The sequence below is a fragment of the Odontesthes bonariensis genome, chromosome 19 (genome assembly GCF_027942865.1).
Source record: "Odontesthes bonariensis isolate fOdoBon6 chromosome 19, fOdoBon6.hap1, whole genome shotgun sequence".
Taxonomy (NCBI): Eukaryota; Metazoa; Chordata; class Actinopteri; order Atheriniformes; family Atherinopsidae; genus Odontesthes; species Odontesthes bonariensis.
The window spans coordinates 2,332,426-2,349,647 of record NC_134524.1 but is presented as its reverse complement, the minus strand read 5'-3'; the positions used below and the strand labels follow the sequence as shown (position 1 = coordinate 2,349,647).

The 17,222-nt window shown below is 41.8% G+C and overlaps 1 protein-coding gene across 1 annotated transcript; it reads right to left on the bottom strand.

Moving 5' to 3' along the window:
• Positions 1-1,603: 1,603 nt before the first annotated feature.
• Positions 1,604-9,319, bottom strand: LOC142369459 (uncharacterized). The gene is made up of 4 exons (XM_075451812.1): positions 9,313-9,319; positions 7,526-8,560; positions 1,838-2,033; positions 1,604-1,664 (listed from the first exon to the last, which is right to left on the bottom strand). Exons 1-4 carry the CDS (start codon positions 9,317-9,319, stop codon positions 1,604-1,606), a joined length of 1,299 nt encoding a protein of 432 aa, XP_075307927.1.
• Between the last annotated feature and the right edge of the window lie 7,903 nt (positions 9,320-17,222).

Below are 17,222 nucleotides of genomic sequence, written 5' to 3'. Positions count from 1 at the left end.
AATCGTGTGTCTGCTGAGGAGTGGACGATAGAAGATGTTTGAATTGATTGTTGCACGAGAAGCTCTGGAGATGGGGATGCAGATGGACTTGGTTGCAGGGAGAGGAAGGATGAATCCTGACTCGGATTGGACTGGGCAGCAGCTGAGGTGGATGTTTGTTGTATGGAACAAGACTTTACATGGCTTCCATATATGTCCTTCTAACGACAGTTGTGTCACAGATGGGACGATGATAATGTCCCCCATTCCTGCAAGTCAAAATGCAGCAGCAGATCTTATCTAAGAGGAAGTCAAGAAAATGTTTATGTTAGACAATGACCAACAAGTCACATGAACATACATAAGGATACACATTTGTGTGTGTGTGTGCACGTATATCTTTAATCTAAAATGCAATGGCATTACATTCAAATGTAATGGCGTTTTTGATGTGGACCTCCAAATGCTGCCGAACTCGGCCTGGTTTGGTTGGTTTAAAGAGGTGTTTGGGACGCCGGGGGCAGTGGACCTGACTGCAGCATGTTGTGCTAACTAAAGTGAAAGTGGATAAAACAAGACACTTAAGTGATTTAATACGTTATGTTATGATGAAGTAAATACATCCTGACATGACATATAGAAAACTTGAAGCCAAGTAGTGTACGTCTGGGCCCAACCTGCAACTCCTGTTGGGCTGGTCTCTTGTTCAAGCTCATTTTTTGTTTGTAACTTTGTGACCATGCCCAACTAATGCACGGAGAGTTTACAAAAAAGTTTCATAACGTTACTTACAAACAAATATGTGAACAGTTACTTTACGTTATGCAACAACCCAAACCGACATGTAACATTCGGTAATTGGGTCAACAATGACTTCTACGCTATTCGTTAATGATCACTATTAACGACTACTAAAACGGCATCCATATTGACGAAGAACTCAAGAACACAGCTGTCTTTCAGCTCGCAGCCCGAGCCGTGCGTCCAGATGCTCAGTTATACATCAGTTAAAGGCAGATGATTTATCTGATCTGATTATTTACAACATGTTCATTCAGCTTTGGACATATTTGTGGAATGAATGGTTTATGGCTTGTATCTTTAAAAACTTTGTGTGAAGAGAAGAAGAAAGCACAGGGACTCACACAGGAAGAGGGCGGGCTTTATTTGGGGCTTCGACAACCAGCTCAAACTCGCCAAATGAGTGAGAGACACAACGATGGAAACAAGTGTTCAGCAGCTGCTCTGTAAGTAGAGAAGCTGTGTTTTTCTGCTTTAGCTGAAATCCTTTAACTGTTCCTGCTCTGTGGAGAACTTCTGATAGTGGAGGGGACATTAAAACAGGTCAGGCTGAGGTCTGATGGAAAACACATGATGATGAGCTGCTTCAGGAGGAACTTTACACGACTCAGAGCGGACAGAAACTAAGTGAAAAGAATGCAAAATAAATGCTCAGTTTGATCCAAACTCCTGCAGCTGAGCGTGTAAAGTTAGTTTAGTTATTGAGTTGCTAACATTTCAGATAAAGGACATAACAGCAGTATTTACTGCACATGGAGCAGCTTCACATCAGTACAGAAAGATGTTTGCATTCATCGCTGGTTTGATCTGAGCTTTGTGTTTCTCAGGTTGTCGGGGCGGCCATCTTGGACCGGTCTCCGCTCCACTCAGTGTAATCTGTCTGGCTGGAGCCATGAAACAACATCACAACCATTTTCCATTGTGGAAGATAAAGCTTTCAGGGTACGGTGGCTAGTAGCTCTATAGCATTTAGAGAATCGATGCATGTTTACCTAATGAGCTGTATTTCATTTAATGTCACCCTTAGGCCTTTGTCAACCTTTTGGATCCCACCTACATCATTCCAGGTAGGAAGGCCTTGAGGACAATAGTGGAGGACAAGTCCAAGGCGACGAAGGAGAAGGCCTCAGCTCTGGTGAGCAGGGCCTCTGCTGGCAGCCTGACAGCTGACATGTGGACATCCATTAACATGGCTGTAACCTGGGGCGGCCATCTTGGACCGGTCACCGCTCCACTCAGTGTAATCTGTCTGGCTGGAGCCATGAAGCGTCAGCGCATTTAATCAATCACAACTCGCTGAATACAAAACTGATTTTCACCGGATTTTTTTTTCTGCAAACGTGATACATGTAGGCATGATACGGGACACATGACTCAGCGTATTTTAACATTCATAGTAGGCTCAGCAGTAATAGAATATTCTGCTCTGTAACATATGTGATGTAGGATATATATACACATATACATATATAACCACTAATATATGATGAAGAAGCAGAAGCAGATTGTATACTACTTAGATATTTTATTAAGTTGAAAAATGAAGAAATGATACATTATACACAAAAGATAAAACCCAAAAGACAGAAGTTATATATCAGAAAATAATTGTATCTCTTTCAGTGTTAAAACAAGAATAAATATTTCATGTAAGATCTACTGAACATTGTATGTTCTTTATGCTGAGATGTAAATAAGTTGGAATCATATTTCACTGTATCCTGTATATATTTGTTGGGAGAGACTTTAGTCCAGTTTAGATTACAGCAGATTATCAGAAAATATGCAGCTGAACTCAACACAAACAGCTCTGATGGCTGCAGAAGATGCAGTCAAAAGAAGGAGATTTATTTCACTTCTACAGCGATTTATTTATGCTTTACATGCAGGTTTTATCATAACTCAGTGGTGGCTCCTGGCAGATTTATCAGTGGGGCAATAGTAGCGATGATGACTAAAGTGACTCGTTCAATGAGTAAATGAATAAGTAACAAGTCAGCTGTCACTATTAGTTTTTCTTTCAGGCCAACTCACATCACCACCACCACATATCAGGCTCATCCAGCTGCTAATGCTAATGCTAATGTTTCCCAGCACAGCTAGCTTGACGCAGCTTTGCCTATGAACTGGTGAACAAAGCTGCTCACAAAGTGCAGCTCAGGATGATGGGACGCTACCTGGGGTTGGACTCATCGTGGGTTCCGTTCCCTCAGCTCCTATGTGGACCTCCAGGTTTTACTCTATAAGGAATCTGATCATCATTTCTTTCAGGGATAGAGACCAACAATCAAAGTAAGGTTTCTGGAAGCTCGTTGGCGACTGCAGACGTTGGACTGATCTGTGGGAGGAGGCTGCTGTGTGTGTGCTTCTCCATCTGCCTCTTTTTATCTCCATCCTCCCTGCAGCAGGAGGTGGAGTCCACAGTGGAGCCACCTGATGGAAACAGGCTGAACTTCCTCAGGACATGACACCTATGTCACAGCAGCAGGTGTGGCAGATGACAGGGAGCTTATCAACAGAGGGTGTAAATCTACAGAAACGCCACTCGTTCGCTTGCAGATGGTTAAAGGATCGTCATCATGTGTGCTGTGGAATGTAACCGGACAAGAAAACACTGTGAGATGCTCTGCCATCCCTCAGAGTTCACCTGGAGGTCATCAGCTCTGCTCCATCACCTTTTGTCTTTGTGCGCTCGTTGTTCCTGCTCCTTCTCACCCGGAGATCCTCCTACATTTTCATAAATGACTTTACAAATGCCCGTTTGTCACAGTTGATGAGGAATGCCGCTGTTGAAAGGAGTAATTAGCATTTGGGCCCCGAGCAGACCTCCACTGATTTGTAATCATTAAAGTTATTTTAGCCTTAAGGAGTTTCTTTTGTTTTGTGACTGAATGTTACAAATGAAGACATTTCCCCATAACTTAGAGCCTCCACCTATCCTTCAGAGACTTTAGGCATGTGTCCAGGATGGCGAGGGGAGAGACTCTCACACTCAGGGGCACCTCAGGGCTCCAGGCTGGGACCTCACACTGACAGAAGGTAAAACACTTCAGTTTCTGCCTCAGAAAGAAAGCTCAAAGCTGCACCTCAACCACACCTTACAGCATCTCGTTGGGACGGGGAGGCCATGAGACGGGAAACTTTATCATTAACTCGGTGAATGTGATTTTATGATAAAGTTTTATCAACATTTCAATGAATCAAACAAAATCAGTTTTGTAAATGAGCTCAGTTGAATTCAACTCAACAATACTCATTAATCCCTGAAGGTAAATTATATCCCTGCAGGATTAGTTATTATTAAAGATCAGCTGCTGTTACAGATAACTAAATAAAATGTAATCAGCAGAAGTGTAGCAGAGAGGAAGGTGTTAGAAACCTTCAGAGGTCTCCATCAGTGGGCTGGGCTGTTGTTTCTATAGCTTAGCAACAGCTCAGCTGATGATGTCACACACAGCGTCAGCAGGTAACTCAGGTGAACTCTGTCAGCAGACAACATGGACAGAAACTCAGAGCCAGCAGTTCAACATCTGGGCTGCAGAGACGCTCCTTCTCAGTGACACGTCCAGGATTACAGCATCTGTTGTTAACCAACTCTGTGATCCTCCTGCTTTCCTGTTACGCACTGTCTGCAGTCTCTGTCAGACAGTCCTGCGTAACATTCAGTCGCTACAGCAACTGTCTTGCATTTCTGGTGGCTACTTCCTGTTCAGCCAGGACCGTAGCGCCAGTCGCTAACACACAAAAGTCCCCGCTGATCACATTTTTAGGCCAAAGTGGGATTTGTCAGTGAGATTCTCCCACTGTGAGCGGCAGAAAGCGCTTTCTAAGAAACTCTTCAGGACATCATAGCTGTGGGGACGTAGTTACCACAAGAACACAATACAACTCCAAGTCTGTGCTGAACATTTTCCACTGAAATGCTCAGGGTACGCCAAACACAGTCAGCTTAAAACTAAAGGGAACAGAAACAGCCTGAAGCAGGTTTAAATGATCAGCGTTTCAGTTTGAAGAAACAATCCAATAAAGTATAAGGGTGTCGTGTGCACACTCTGCCACCAGGTGTTCTGGGTAAGTTGTGTAGCCGTCGGGGCAGAAGAAGAAGAAGAGTTGTGGACTAAAACAACGTGAGCAGCGCGACAGAGCATCTGAGATTACAGCAGAATGTCTGTTGGGTAAATCTGCTCAGTACCTGATTGTGTGAGTAACTGAGCAGTTGTAGAAGCAACAAGCAGATCAGTTCAGTTTTCTCCTGTTAAACGGTTCAATTCAAAGTAGCGTTAGCCTGCTTAGCTGCCTTTTCCCTCAGTGCAGCCATGACGTTTGGACTAAAATGCGTTCACACATCTGATTCCAACACAACAGACATTTGAAAGAGTTTCACAGCTTGAAGTTGAGCCTCGTGCCCTTTTAGTGTTGGAACAGCCTTAACTTTCAGCTTCAGTCATGAGCATCATACAGCTGTCTGGGAAGTACAGGGAACAACTCCAAACCTTTTTCAGACTGCGTTAAAGATTTCTGGGTCTTTGGGGAAGGTGATTAGGGTCAACTTTCCCTCGTAACCAAACACACATTTTCTTCAAAAATATCTGTGTAGCAAGAAGATGAAAAGCATGAGAAAAGTTAACATCTGACCTTTAATGAAATGCAGAACAATGAAATACAGACGAGTGTAAAGCTCAACTTCACATCAAACTGAAATGATATATTGCTTCTTCAGATGTTTACAGAAATACCCACAGCTGGTGCAAAACTACTTTGTGGATCTTAACTTGAAACAAAACAAACATGTTAAGTATAACAGAATAAACATGTTTCTACTTTCAAACAGACTGCATTTTGTTCTGTCCATCAACTCACAATTGATGCCATGTTTGTCTTGAACATCGGGAGATCCGTCCCCAGTTAAAGCAATCCCAACAAATTATAAAGCACTTTCAATGGTTCTTCAAACATGTGCTCCCCACAGAACATTCAGAACTAAAGTCCTTACAAGAGAAGGTGGTAATCCACAAAGAAGATTTTTAATCTGAACAAAGGCAAGGCTTCTGATTGGAAGTTCCTGTTGCTGATGCCAGGTGAATGTTTGCTTATCTGTCGTAAAAATTGTTGTTGATTTAAAGGAGCCATGGCATGAAATTTTCACTTTTTAAGGTTGTTTAACATTAATAGGAGTTCCTCAAGCCTGCCTGCGGTCCCCCAGTGGCTAAAAATGACGATAAACCTAAAACATGCACTGGAAATTATTCTCCGCCTTTGGTAATGTGACCATGCAGGTGGCCTGATTGAGAAAGCCGCCGCTTATGACTTGGAGGTTGTTTCCCCCAAGAGCCAATAAACTGCCTTTCCCCGCCCACAGCTCTTTGGCCAGCTCATTGCGCTGTACATGGATGTAAAAAAATCTTTTTAGAGCTCCTAAATTTTCTAAAACCCCTCCACATTGAGGTTATTTTGCACTCATACGTATGCAGAGGGTATCGTGCACATGCCCCAACGTACGCCATCTCGGTCCCGCATACAGCTGCTTGCAGCTTTCTAGTTGTGTTTCTTTCTTGTTTGTACAGTATAGTTACATAGCTTGTTACCACAAGAAAGGGTTTGTATCGTTAGCTATGCAGCTAATAGCATCTGCAAGGACTTATCTCTGCCAAGTGTTATCTTGCTAATTTTAGACCAAAACCCACTACTTCAAGCTTCCTGAAGAAGAATGAATCCGCAAATTCAATGCATTTCATTATGATTCTTTCATTTTTCCAGCGCCACGTGCATCTTTGAAAACCACAGCAATCAGATGAGAATGTCAAAATTCTCACTCCAGCTTTCCCCTTCACGCACGCCTTTTTTGTCGTCTAGCACTTGCTTGATGTTTGACTGTAAGGAGAGTTGTTCACTAACTAGTTCATCATATTGTCAAAGTAAGCTCATTTCAACAGGTTTAGCTAGTTTTACGGCATAGGGCTGCCGTGCCATAGTGATTCACAAAACATTTGCGCATGGTACCACGGGCGTAGGTAAGGCCAAACCCACACCCTCCGCTTTGTCTCGCCTTTCTCCTCCTAATTTGCATTTAAAGCTGCAGACCCTAAACAGCTCATTCTGAGGATCCTAATGAAAGCTCATTTTTGGGAATGGCTGTAATTCTATACCAAGAAAGAATTTTGGGGAAAAAAACTCAAATATAGTATAAGGGAACCACAAAAGCCTATAAAAATATATAAAAGCCTCCATTTTTTTTCATGTCATGGAATCTTTAAGCCAATCATTTCTCTGCAGTGTGACTACGTTGTTGTTTCTTTAGATTACATAATTGAGTGAAAGCTGCCCCACAGACCACAGCTGAAAGGTTTCTCTCCTGTGTGAATACGTTTGTGTGTCTTTAAATTAGATAATACAGTGAAAGCTGCCCCTCATTGAACACAGCTGTATGGCTTCTCTCCTGTGTGAATACGTTGGTGTCTCTTTAGATGACCTGATTCAGTGAAAGCTGCCCTACACAGACCACAGATGAAAGGTTTCTCTCCTGTGTGAATACGTTGGTGTCTCTTTAGATGACCTGATTCAGTGAAAGCTGCCCCACACTGACCACAGATATAAGGTTTCTCTCCTGTGTGACTAAATTGGTGTTTCTTTAGACTACATAATCTAGTGAAAGCTGCCCCACACTGACCACAGCTGTATGGCTTCTCTCCTGTGTGAATACGTTGGTGTGTCTTTAGACTACCTACTGTAGTGAAAGCTGCCCCACACTGACCACAGCTGTATGGCTTCTCTCCTGTGTGAATACGTTGGTGTCTCTTTAGATGACCTGATTCAGTGAAAGCTGCCCTACACAGACCACAGATGAAAGGTTTCTCTCCTGTGTGAATACGTTGGTGTCTCTTTAGATGACCTGATTCAGTGAAAGCTGCCCCACACTGACCACAGATATAAGGTTTCTCTCCTGTGTGACTAAATTGGTGTTTCTTTAGACTACATAATCTAGTGAAAGCTGCCCCACACTGACCACAGCTGTAGGGCTTCTCTCCTGAGTGAATACGTTGGTGTGTCTTTAGATTACCTAATTGAGTGAAAGCTGCCCCACACTGACCACAGCTGTATGGCTTCTCTCCTGTGTGACTACGTTTGTGTCTCTTTAGATGACCCAATTCAGTGAAAGCTGCCCCACACTGACAACAGCTGTATGGCTTCTCTCCTGTATGAATACGTTGGTGTGTCTTTAGATGAGATAATGTAGTGAAAGCTGCCCTACACTGACCACAGCTGTATGGCTTCTCTCCTGTGTGACTACGTTGGTGTTTCTTTAGACTACATAATTTAGTGAAAGCTTCTCCACACTTACCACAGCTGTATGGCTTCTCTCCTGTGTGACTACGTTGGTGTTTCTTTAGACTACATAATTTAGTGAAAGCTTCTCCACACTTACCACAGCTGTATGGCTTCTCTCCTGAGTGACTACGTTGGTGTGTCTTTAGACTAGATAATTGAGTGAAAGCTGCCCCACACTGACCACATATGTATGGCTTCTCTCCTGTGTGAATACGTTGGTGTCTCTTTAGATCATATAATGTAGTGAAAGCTGCCCTACACTGACCACAGATGAAAGGTTTCTCTCCTGAGTGAATACGTTGGTGTTTCTGTAGACTACATAATCTAGTGAAAGCTGCGCCACACTGACCACAGCTGTATGGCTTCTCTCCTGTGTGAATACGTTGGTGTGTCTTTAGATTACCTAACTGAGTGAAAGCTGCCCCACACTGACCACAGATGTATGGCTTCTCTCCTGTGTGAATACGTTGGTGTATCTTTAGATCAGATAATCTAGTGAACGCTGCCCCACACTGGTCACAGCTGTATGGCTTCTGTCCAGTATGAAGCCTCTGATGATACCTCAGATTTGATCGCTTGATAACTTTCCCACAGTCCTTACAGCAGTGCCATCTGGATCCCTGTTGGGCTCCATGTTTCTGCAATGACAGAGAGGAGGAAGACTTAGATCCTTTTGAAGTTCACACAAAAGTTTTCTCTAAGCTAACCTACGCTAACCAACATATTCTAACTGGAGCTGGACAGACCGAGCCACACAGGTCTCAATATCTCAGATCAAACGTGAATGCTGAGGGTGCGTTTATAAGTGCCCTCAGCTATCAGCACTGTGCTCTGATGTGTTCTGCACACGTTCAGCTTTTTAAGCAGTAAACTCTGGCTTTTTGCTCTTTTACTAATTCTTTTTGTCATGATGAAACTCTGAAAAGGAACTTGAGCTAAAATATTTCTAAATGATGAAAGGAACCAAAGTCTTGTCCAAGTTGTTCACTTAAACACCATGTAGAGGTTAGGCTGACAAAGGTTGATGACCGCTGGTTTAAAGGAATAAAAGTAACAGTGGTGGTAATACTTGACATTCTTTACACTTACCTTCTGTTCCAGCTTACAACTCAGAGGTCTGCAGCCATTCAGCTCAACAGCCATCAGGGAAACACAGTCCGTTTTAACTCAACCTTTGTTTCTCTTTGTCAAAACAACTCTACAAACCTGTCATCTAACCATTAAAGCATTGTTAATTTTGTCAACTAGGACAATGACGAAAATATTTCGTTAACGCCCCTTTTACCCGTGACGATGACGAGACGATGACACACAAAATTGCTTCCAGAAAATAAAAATATGACGAGAATAAAATATGATTTTCGTTAACGAGACTAAGACGAGACGAAATTTACAAGCCATGGACAAATGGACATTAACAAATTTAATTGTTTATAATTAATTTGTAATTTGTAATTGTTAATATAAGTGTTTCTTGATGTAGAAAAGGCTCCAAAGTTGTTTTGGTCAGTTCAGAGCGGAGCGGCCCCCTGCTGGTCATGTAGCGTAACTGTCGGTGCTCGGTTAGAACAGGTGTGTGCTCTGAGTCGACAGAGGGAAGATCGAGCTGTTGATTAATGTCCCGGCAAGTGGTGTGTGCGTAAATGAAACGTGAGTATGGCTGTATATATTGTTCATGTAATGTATTCAGGTTGCTGCAGCCGTAGCTTCTGTTGCTTTGATGTGTAACTCGCCATGTGCATGCTAGTTTTAGCATTTAGCTCCCCTGCCGGTATACGGTTTGTTGGAGCTGGAGCCATTTAGTTTACAACAAGGACAACAAAACAACCTGCATGATAATGAGTGATCATGCCGCCGTGTGTAGAGAAGTTCTATTATGTACAGTCAGTGTTGACTAAAATGAATAAAATTTGACCAAGACGAAAATTGATTTTTGTCATTGTGACTAAGACTAAGACTAAATTGGGAAGGCAATGACTAAATATGACTAAGACTAAAAGTGATTTCCGACATTGTGACTAAGACTAAGACTAAATTAAAAAAAGCTGACGAAATTAACACTGCATTAAAGACCCAGAATATTACCTCCACCAGGTTCAATTCATGTAACCCAGAGACTTTAAACACAAATAATGAAGATTAGCTCCTGAACCTCTCAAATCTGCAGACAGAGCCAGAAAACGTCCCACCACAACAATCTGCCCACTGATTTTCTTCCAGCAGATCATTCAGCCTGCTGCACATGTTGAGTCTAAGCTCATCTGGATCTGCAGCTCAGAGAGAGGAGATGAAACCAGGAAACACTTTGCTGTTTTTAACCAGGAAAAACACAAACTGAGCAAATGGAACATTTATTAAGTGACTCTAATACTGATATACTGGGAATGTCTGAAAGTTGCTTGACACATTCATCATCATCTACAGCAGCTAGCAGCATTCCAGGATATAATGTATGTAGAAAGGCTAGAGAAGCAGGGCGAGGTGGGGGAGTATTGATCTATGTCAGAGAGAAGTTTCAACATGAACTAATAAGGTGGCCTAAAGACCTTAACGCTGAGTGTATTGGTCTAAATGCATCACTCTGCTCTGCAATGTCTTTTACTGTGATTTGTGTGGATCCACCTCAGCAAAGGATGTGTTTTATGATCATCTTCAGACAATCTTAAATCACTGCAACTCGAAGAAGGAAATCATCCTACTCTCTGATTTTAATATCAACTGGGACATCAAGTCAGGAAAAATATTAAACAGCTGATGGATGAGTACAATTTGACACAAATTATAAAAGGAGCGACAAGAATAACTAATACGTCAAATACAACAATTGATCTAATATTTACTAATAATCCTGAAAGAATCTCTAAGACTTCTAATCTATTATCAGGCCTGTCAGATCACAATTTTATCTTGTGCTCATGGGAAATTAAGAGGAAGCATTTAATGGCATCCAGAGGTCACCAGTTCTACTTCATACCCAAAAGCCAGCAACAATTCCTGAATGAGGAAATCCAAAATCTAGAAGGTCTAATATTCTGGAAAATAACGACACTGAGACTCGCTCAGATAACTTTATTAAAAAAGCCAATGATATTATAACGATTCACCAAAAAAAAAAAAAGGTAAATCCAAGCAACATAAAAATAATCTGCCCTGGTTGAACAAAGAAATTATAAAATGAATGAAAGATAGAGATAAAGTCTTAAGGATGACCCGTAAGGTGAAAGCAGATTCTATATTGAGGCCATAAATGGGGCAAATGGTGATTAAAAGTTAATATGGAACAAAATTAATAATATTAAACTAAACTAAAAAAATTGTAAAGTTGAGTCGTTGTATTGTTGTATCGTAAAATATAAAGTTGAGTCTACTGTCACATAAACTTTGAATGAGGTCTCTGTGATGTTGTATGGCTGAGTTGTGAGGCCTCCAAAATAGGGCAGTTTTTGGCTCGTTAAGTGCTTTCAATGCATTTTCCCATTGCACTGTGGGTAATTTCAAACTTCCCTTATCTATCAGTTTAAAGGACAAAAGCAGATCAGATTTATAACATGAAGCTGTTATAACAGGGCATCCATCTTGACATGTACGCACACTATGGTTTCTTAAAATTGCACTAATAATTTTGACTGCACTCGACTGTCTCGAACAAACGGTCGCTGTTCGAAAAATAAAAGTTGTATCCGAATAATTCTTGAACCGTCAGCGCCCCAGGAGACGGCAGAAGCCAGCGGTGTAATTTTCATTCAGCTACTATCTGTGGCTCGTTTTTCATGGCAATTTTAAAATCATTTTACACCTGAATTTTCTGATTGTAGGCGTTTATAATGGGCGGAATGTCAGCTGGAGGGCCGACTCTCTGCGCTCAGAGGCGATTTGTGATAAATCTGTGTGGAAAAGCTCAATGAGTGTGACTTTGTGTGAAAGAGGACAAAAATGCCTACGTTTTGAAGTAAAATTTGTCCAGATCGGGCGGATATTTTGAACATGAGAGACATTTGTTTGAGGAATTGGTGCAGTATTAAATTCAGAGTGAGAAACAGAGTGGGAGAAGCACCTCAGCTGAGACGTAGTCTTCCTAAAACGGAAACTGCCGTTGTGTCAAAGCTGTATAATGTATCAACAAACCCTTTGGTTCAGTTAAAGCCGAGAGTCTCCTGTCACATGAACTTTGAATGAGGTCTGTTATGCTTTATGGCTCAGTTATAAGACCTCTAAAATAGCACATAGTACTCGTTAAGTGCTTTTCAATGTATTTTCCCATCTACAATTTTCCCACTTTTTCCCATTTTGCCGAAATTCCTTTCGACGAATGAGAGCCAAACTTAATGGCACACCATTCCTGATCGATGCTTTTTAGACTGGTCAGACCGTCACTGCTAGACCAGAAGTGCGCCGAACTTTAGAACGGAAACGGGAGAATAATAAAAGTCTGGCAACAGATTAAATATGTGTGTCTAATGCCTTTGGCATTGGCACCCATAATTAGTTATCTCCCCATCTTAATATTTCAACTAACTCCTCGCTGTGTTGCTCCAACGCCGGGCGCAGCTCTGCGCACAGTTCCAGGAGGATTTCCCTCGGGAACCTAAAGCGGCTGATGAGCCAGTCGCCATCATGTTCACACACGCTCTCTTCGAATTGCAGCATTTGCAAAGTCTGGTTTGTCAGTCATGGTTACTCACACACGCAGAAGCGCACACGTAAGGGGATTCGGCACAAATCATGTTAGAATAGCTGTAGCCTATTTTAACCCGTCCCTATTTGAAGTAAGCAAAAACGGTCAAGGTTGCTGTGCTTTTTCAAAGCTTCTTACATACAATATGTTGGTCGCGTTGCCTGCGTTTTTACCAGTCAAGGAGGTTATGTTTTTGGTTGCGTTGGTTTGTCTGTCTGTCTGTTTGTTTGTTTGTCTGTTTAACTGAAAAGTGTGTAACTTTAATAAACATTTTTTTTTAATCTCTATTCCTGGTTATGTCTAAGTTTTAATGTCTTCTGACAAGGTCCGTTATGAAGGTAACACACTGCCAAAAGCAAAGATGGGAACAAATTCAATTCAATTCAAAAATACTTTATTTATCCCAGAGGGAAATTAAATGTTGATGTAACTCAATTAAATCAAGGAGTTATTATAGATGCTGATGGCTGTGGGCAGGAATGATTTCCTGTAGCGGATCTGTTTTGCATCCAAACTGAAGAAGCCTTTGACTGAAGAGACTCTGTTTTCTGATAACAGTCTCATGGAGACGATGTTCAGGGTTGTCCATAATTCTCTTGATTTTATGCAAAATCCTTTTTTGCATTATTGTCTCCAGAGGTTCCACAGTCGTCCCCAGAACAGAACCAGCCTTCTTTATCAGGTTGTTGAGTCTTTTTAGGTCCCTGGTTCTGATGCTGCTGCCCCAACAGATAACGCAAGAGGAAATGACGCTCTCAACAACAGACTTGTAGAAGATCTGCAACATCTTGTTGCAAACCTTGAAGGACCTTAGCTTCCTCAAGAAGTACAGTCTGCTCTGTCCTTTCTAGTAGAAATGGGAACATCTCCCATTAAGACTTTATTGTTTTTAAAGTACAATTTCTCCCTTTGGGTACCCCTAAAATGGCCAATTTTTACCTTAAATTTCCTAAATCTCCGCACCATCCCCCCCGGGCTTGGTCGCTTCACTCCCTTGCCTACACCACTACGCTATAATTTCATCCTAGCTAGAACCCTGCATCACTGCCTGAGGACTAATTGTTTTCACATTTATTTGTTATAACAGTTTCCCAGCATCACGTCTAAGTGTCGCCAAAGAATCAACAGCTGTAGAAAAGTGCGTACGCCAGCCCTGAAGTTGGTGTGAGGCACCGCACATTTATACGATCTTTTCGTTCTTGATACATCTGATCGTTGACGTGAAAAGGTGCGTACGCACCCTTTGTACATGAGGCCCCAGAGCACTAGAGGAGACTGATGTGCAATGATGCAGGACTAAGTTTGGCCAAATGGTGGAGTCCATCAGAGGAACAGTGCTGGAACACACTGCCAACTCGTGTTAGAAACTGGGACAATTCCACCACCTTTAAAAAGAGCCTTAAACAGTGGTTGCAAACAGCCAGAGCTGCTCTCATGGGTCACCTCTCCGTCTTTTCCCTTTTGTGTACGGACTCTTAACTTTGATGTGAATCTTTCTAAAGATTTTCTGTTTCTTTGTTCTTTAGTTTTTTGTCATGGTGTATTGTCTGTATGTTTTTATGATACCTGCCTGAGGACAACGGATGAAATTTAGCAGCTGTGCTAACTCCGGCATATTTACATGGATGCTTTGCTGATATGTTGTTAATGTGCAGAGTCCTAACCAAATAAATAAGAAATAAAATAAAAACCTCCTCCACACTGACCTGTGGCCCGGTGGACCCAGAGGATGAGCCGGCTCTGTTCCTGGTGGAGGGGTTCTGCTCCGGGTTCTGCTCCTGGTCCAGCTCCTGGTCCTGCTCCTGGTTCTGCTCCTGGTTCTGCTCCTGGTTCTGCTCCTGGTTCTGCTCCTGGTTCTGCTCCTGGTTCTGCTCCTGGTTCAGCTCCTGCTCCTGCTCCTGCTTAATCTCCTGCTTCAGCTCCTGCTTCAGCTCGTGGTTCTGCTCTTGCTTCACCTCCTGCTCCTGCTCCTGCTTAATCTCCTGGTTCTGCTCCTGGTTTTGCTCCTGGTTCTGCTCCTGCTTCAGCTCCTGCTTCAGCTCCTGCTTCAGCTCCTGGTTCAGCTCCTGGTTCAGCTCCTGGTTCTGCTCCATTCTGGTACGACTGTCAGCACATACGATAAGATCCAGCTGTGGCGTGCAGCGTGTTAAACCACACCCACTTTTCTTCTTCTCTTGATAACCTTTCTGCAGTTTTTAACCATCCAGTCACATTCCATTAAGGCGTGACACGGCAGGCAAAAGCAGTGATTTTTCAGATGTGTTCTTTAGACCTGCTATAAAGAAAACGTTGAAAACATAAATTAAAATGTTTATTTTATTACATTTTGTTTACTCGCGGCAGTACGTTTCCCCCGAATTGACCAAAAAGTTAGCATTCCAACGCGCCATGCCGAGCTTCGTCTATTTACTGAAGTCTGTCATGACCGGTATCGTTGGAAAGCTCTGAGTCTCCTGCACAATGATATGTCACCCAAATAACGGCCCTTCCTTTCTATCAGTAACCAATCGTGGAAGTCTAAAGGCGGACTTACAGCTAATGACAGAATCTCATTGGCTGTCATCATTTAAAAATAAGTCATTTCTTTGTTGCTAAACATGAAGTACACACATGTGTACTTATGGACTGAAGCTCCTCAAAACTAATGTTTACTATGTAATATAATAGTGAACATGCACACATGTAAAATGAGAAAAAAGCTAACTGATGCAGCTAAAAACCTATACATCTTTCCAATTTAATAAATAACCATTGAATCACTGAATGTATAACCAATACATGAGTTAGCTGGGTTGAAAATGTTGGTAAAATGTAAAAATGCGAACATGTAAATTAGCTTACAGCTAACTTTGGTGCAGCTAGAAATCTGTAGGCCTACATTGTCCAATTGAATAATAAATACATGTGCATAACTGCTTTCATACTTGATTATAATTGATATGTATTTGATTTTGTCATGTTTATGTTTCCAGAGCGTTTTTCTGTGCAAAGAGCATTGGAGCTACTTGGGTTAATTTATAGAGACAACTCAGATTTGGACTTTGAAAATGATGATCCACTCCTGGATGAGAATTACCAGCCATCACCACAGGAGCAAAGCAGCAGTGAGGACGAGGCGGACAGTAGTGAAGATGAGGCTCCCATTCCTGAACCCACCAACCACAGCAGAGGACGTAAACGTCTCCGTAGTGTAGATAACGGTTAGCCGAGATCCACTACACATGTGGTTGTTTTATGCAGTTAGGTCCAAAGAGCTGGAATTACAGAAAGCTTATGTACAACACTTGTTGACAGGTTCATGTTCAGGGACAGAGTCAGGTACAGGTTCCTCCCGCACACACAGACGACGCTGCCAAACTCAAGAGATTGAGGCTGATAGCTCAGAAGATGACTTGGGAGAGTCAACACCAGAACCAGGCCAGACCAAAAAACAAGGAGAGACCAAACAAGGTCATTGTTATTGATGCACCAATACACCTAAATTGCTTCCATAACTTAGTGGAAATAAACGGTAATGGTAATATTTTGGTTGTGCAGGACGTGGGATGTGCTGGAAGGCTACTCCTCTGACGCCACACCTTGCACAGTATCAGCATCTGGATGCTTGTTGGTTGCTGTTTGTTTAAAAACTATGCATGTATGTGTTATTAGTACATGACAGGAAAAAAGGACTGGGTTCAAGGTAGAAATAAAGAGTTTTTCACTCTGTCACATATAGGTGACTTTGTTGTTTTTTGTTGAAATTCAGAACACGAGTCCACATACGTGGACATCTTTTTTCTCCAAAAGTACATAATGTAAAGAGATGATGCTTAGTTTCTAGTCTAATTAGGTCCCAATAAGCCCAAATAGCAAAGAGAAATAAAAAAATGCATGTAAAAAAAAAATCACCTTGGGCCTTAGGAGGTTAAACTCATTACTGTGCTTTTTATTTAAACCCCTGTGAACTTTAAAACGCTTCTTTAAAGACCCACTAAGGTCACAGTTCAAAATATTTGTAGCTTTTTGATCAAATTCAGAAAAAAAATGTAATAATAACTCTGTAGACCGACAGCCACTGTGTGCAATATCCCATAAATCTCATCTGAGTCAGTGGAACACCATCAACTTAAATCATTTTACGACAAGCTTTCATGAGACACTTCTGAAGAGGACAGTCAGACTGTCTTTTAATGGGCTTCTGAGTGTAAAGCTGAGAAATCACACACTGATACTGAGGAGAACTGGATTTCTACTGCTCCTGTGATACTTTCCTGGATCACCCACAAGTCTTTATAATAATGCTATGACTCCTCTTCACACAACTTAAACTCTTCATGTCATTAAAGGATTTATATTGAGCAGAATTAAGTCCCATTTTAACATCTAATCATGAAATATGGCATATTGTGTACATTAAACACATCAAATCACATGTTTTGGCTGCACACTTCTATCGAGC

What these genes read in the sequence shown, in the direction of transcription:
- LOC142369459 (XM_075451812.1), bottom strand. An exon ending in GCCATACAGCTGTGGTCAGT is followed by an intron (nt 2,034 to 7,525) that starts GTGGGGCAGCTT and finishes TCATGGCTCCAG; the next exon opens with CCAGACAGATTACACTGAGT. An exon ending in GCCTTCCTACCTGGAATGAT is followed by an intron (nt 1,665 to 1,837) that starts GTAGGTGGGATC and finishes TCATGGCTCCAG; the next exon opens with CCAGACAGATTACACTGAGT.